General features: G+C 38.2%; 1 protein-coding gene across 1 annotated transcript; it reads right to left on the reverse strand.

Moving 5' to 3' along the window:
- Positions 1–264: 264 nt before the first annotated feature.
- LOC135136618 (uncharacterized) lies at positions 265–2,692 on the reverse strand. Its single transcript, XM_064065981.1, has 2 exons — positions 2,311–2,692; positions 265–362 (listed from the first exon to the last, which is right to left on the reverse strand). The coding sequence occupies exons 1-2, from the start codon at positions 2,690–2,692 to the stop codon at positions 265–267; spliced, it is 480 nt and encodes a 159-aa protein (XP_063922051.1).
- Between the last annotated feature and the right edge of the window lie 1,096 nt (positions 2,693–3,788).

Consider the following 3,788-nt stretch of genomic DNA (forward strand, 5'->3'; position numbering starts at 1 on the left):
CCCTGTCTCAATCCTCTATTTGTGTAAAAACTCTCGCTCTCTATTCCATTCACTCTCACCTTACTTACTCTTTCTTTATATATTTCTTCCATTTTCGTTACCAGGTACGCATCTACTCCCTATCTTCTCAAATATTCCCACATTTTCTCTTTATTCTTTCTAGCCTTCTTTCAGTGGTCCATGTTTTAATTTGCAACTTGTTTCGGAGGATAAGGTGATAGAAATAATGTCGACTTTCTCTTGTAAACATACAGCCGGTGATGATCAAATTCCTAGCTTCTTGGTGCACGAGGCAAAACCGTTGACGTTCATCATTAACATGGCCATTTCGAAGTCAATATTTCCTGATCGATGGAAGCGAGCTAGAATAACACCTATTTTTAAAAAGAATGATAAGAAGCAAATAAAAAATTATAGGCCTATTGCTATTATTTGTAATTTTGCGAAAGTGTTTCAGAAGATAATCTACTTGTCACTCTTTAATAATGCTCCATCCTTAATCTCAACGAATCAGCATGGGTTTGTTCCTGGAAGATCTGCACAGACTAATCTAAGTGTCTTCACTCAATTTGTTTGTAAAGTTTTGGATCAGCGTGGCCAGGTGGACGTGGTGTATACCGATCTCTCAAGTGCTTTTGATTCAGTGGATCACTCAATTTTGCTAAATAAGCTTGATATGTTCGGTGTTGGTTCATCATTCCTTGCATTGTTACGTTCGTATTTAATCAACAGGCTCAACTATGTCTATTACAATGGTTATAAATCATTTGATTACATGTCCACTTCTGGCGTACCACAAGGTTCCAATCTTGGACCCCTGCTGTTCCTGTTATTCATTAATGATCTCTTAATGTCCACGTCTTGCTCTATCCTTGGCTTTGCAGATGATGTAAAACTTTTTTCTCCTGTCTCGTCAGCTAATGATGTTGACCATCTCCAGAATAATATTAATCTTATTGTACAATGGTGCTCTGATAATCACTTAAAATTAAACACTAACAAGTGCTTCTATGTTTCTTTTTGTCGTAATAACAGCGTTATACCTTCTATTTACTACATAAATGGTCAATTTTTAGTCAAAACTGATACCATCAGAGATTTGGGGGTTATATTTGATCATCGGCTCAGTTTCTCCCAACATATTATAGCTATAACCTCATCTGCATCCAAAAGTTTGGGATTTGTAATGCGTTCCGCCACGTATTTCAAAAATACGGACCTGCTTAAGTCACTATATTCTTCCTTTGTCCGTAGTAAGCTAGAATATGTCTCGATTGTGTGGTCTCCGTGTTATCTTACTTATCAAGACTGGGCGGAAAAATATCTTACGGATGCAATTCCCCAGTTGAAGCAAGGTGTGTTTTACGGCGAGTAGCGGGGACGCTTTGATCTGGTCCACAAGGTCGTAGCCAGTGCGTCGCTTGGAGTGTTTACAGCTTGTTAAAAAACTACTTCTATATTACTATATTACTTCAAATAAAAATACTCGATGCCCTTTTTAATTTTTCAAACACATGACCACAGATTTGTGATCTTGAAATGTTATATTATGTTGATATAGTCCAAAAGAAAAATATATTTGTAATCAAACTATCGCCGCGACAGCACTGGATCGAGCGTATGAAACACAATTCCGCGCATTGCTTATCAACTAATTATTGAACGTGTCCAGCGTCGTTTTCTCAAATTTCTATCACTTAAAACTACAGGTGTATACCCAGCAAGGAATGTTCATTATGAAACTTTACTTCATCAACACAACATGCAGTCCTTGACATCAAGAAGAAATTTGCAGAGTGCTCACTTTATGTGGAAAATAATCCATGATCAGGTAGATTGTCCCAATATTTTGTCTGAAGTTAACTTCCATGTACCGAGAAGAAATGCTCGTCATTCAGTGACATTTAGTTTTCCAACCTCGCGAACTAATATTCTGAAAAATTCACCACTCTGTCGATTGTGTAAAAATGCCAATGATCATTATGCGGACATATTTTTTCAGAAGAAGTGATGGAGATACAAGTATAATTAGTGTTCTCATTATCTTTATATTTTATTTTATTTTAGTTTTAATTGTAAAGTCTGAATTGTATTTATTTTTGTCCTGTTAATGGATTTGTATCTGTTGGGCAAATACATATTATTATTATTATTCACGCTATCAAACGCTGCTTTGAAATCTATGAACAATGCGTACATTCGCCCACCCTCTTTCCTTATTTCTCTTCCCACTAAATGCCGCAGGATGTACACATTGTCCATAGTATCTCTTCCTTTCCTATCACCCTGCCTGAAGGTCTGGTAACAAACCCCTTGCTTCCATCTCCTTTCGTAATCTCTCATCTAGTATCATTGCGTATATCTTGTACGTCGTATTGGGCAAGGTGATCCCACGGTAGTTCTTCGCATCACTTTTTTGCCCCTTTTTAAATAATGGCATTATTATACCTTCTCTCCATTGCGAAGGAAATCCTTCCCACTTCCAAACTCCATCTACCACTTCCCATATCCTTTCTTTCACTCCTGTTGTCCCGAACATCCACGCTTCGTTCTGGATTCCATCGCCTCCTGGTGCCTTTCCTCTTTTCAATCTTTCAATCTGTCTTCTTATTTCATCTTCTGTTCTCTCCACATTTCTTCCGTCGTTGCGCACAACCTCCCAGTAATTCCATAAAGTGTCTTTTCCATTCATGTATTTTGATTTTCCTACTGATTTCAGTCTGCCTTCACCGTTCCTTGTTTATATATCTCCATTCTTCTTCTCGTTTTTCTCTTTTTCTTTCTTCCCATTTTCTCCAGTAATTATCTCTTGCTTTTAAGCAAGCAATAGTGCGTCCCACCCACCCCTTCTTCATTCCAGTGACTATTCTTAATAGTGTTCAGTTTTATCTTAGCAAGTACTAGCCCCACCCACCCGCCCTAATTTTCTTCCAAGGTATGTGATTTGCCAAAATTAGTCTTCTCCTTAGATCATATAATTTATATCATATTATTATATGATCTAAGGTCTTCTCTGAGCAAATATTAGCCCCACCCACCCGCCCTCTATTTTCTTAAAGGGTAAGTCATTTGCTACAATCAATCTTATCTTAGCAAGTACTAGCCCCCCACCCACCCTTTGTTTTTTTAGAGGGTATGTCATTAACCAAAATTCGCTGTTCCCATAATTTAACACTGCTTTTGAACATGCCACACAGAGACGAACTCGAATCTTCCCTCTGTATTGTACGTAAAATTGATGTCGTTTAATATGTAATGTACGAGGGTAGCGCCAGAAATTCCCGGCTTGCCTATGAAAGAAACGGCGTAGACTTACAATTAAATTTTATTTTTTAATGTAATCCTCCCTGGCATCAATGCACTTATTAGATCGTTTCAGCAACAATTCAATACATTTAAAAAAATATTCTCTCGACTTGGTCCCAAAATGTGCCCAAACTGCAGCCTTCATGCACCTCTCCGTCGTCTCCGAAATGGTATCCTCAAAGGATTTTTTCAATTTTTTAAACAGGTAATAGTCACTGGAGGCCATATCTTGGCTATTTGGAGGGTGATCGATTTGTTGAAAACTTCAATCACGAATTGCATCTTGCGTAATTGCAGCAGGGTGCACGGATGCATTGTTGTGCAACATACGCACCCTTCTGGTGAGTTTCCCACGCCTGGAGTCCCGAATATTTGGGGGTAATTTACGCACAAGTGCTACGTATTTAATAGGTCGCATTAACTGTGGTGTTGCGTTCTTTAAAGTCTGTAAGAAGAATGCCTTCACAATCCCAAAAGATCGT

This window comes from Zophobas morio, unplaced genomic scaffold, assembly GCF_036711695.1.
Source record: "Zophobas morio isolate AGI-343-1 ecotype UQ-CSIRO unplaced genomic scaffold, CSIRO_AGI_Zmor_V1 ptg000026l, whole genome shotgun sequence".
In the NCBI taxonomy this organism is placed as follows: Eukaryota; Metazoa; Arthropoda; class Insecta; order Coleoptera; family Tenebrionidae; genus Zophobas; species Zophobas morio.

What these genes read in the sequence shown, in the direction of transcription:
- LOC135136618 (XM_064065981.1), bottom strand. Translation starts at nt 2,692, where the DNA reads ATGAATGGAAAAGACACTTTATGGAATTACTGGGAGGTTGTGCGCAAC. An exon ending in AAAGGAGATGGAAGCAAGGG is followed by an intron (nt 363 to 2,310) that starts GTTTGTTACCAG and finishes GTGTTATTCTAG; the next exon opens with CTCGCTTCCATCGATCAGGA.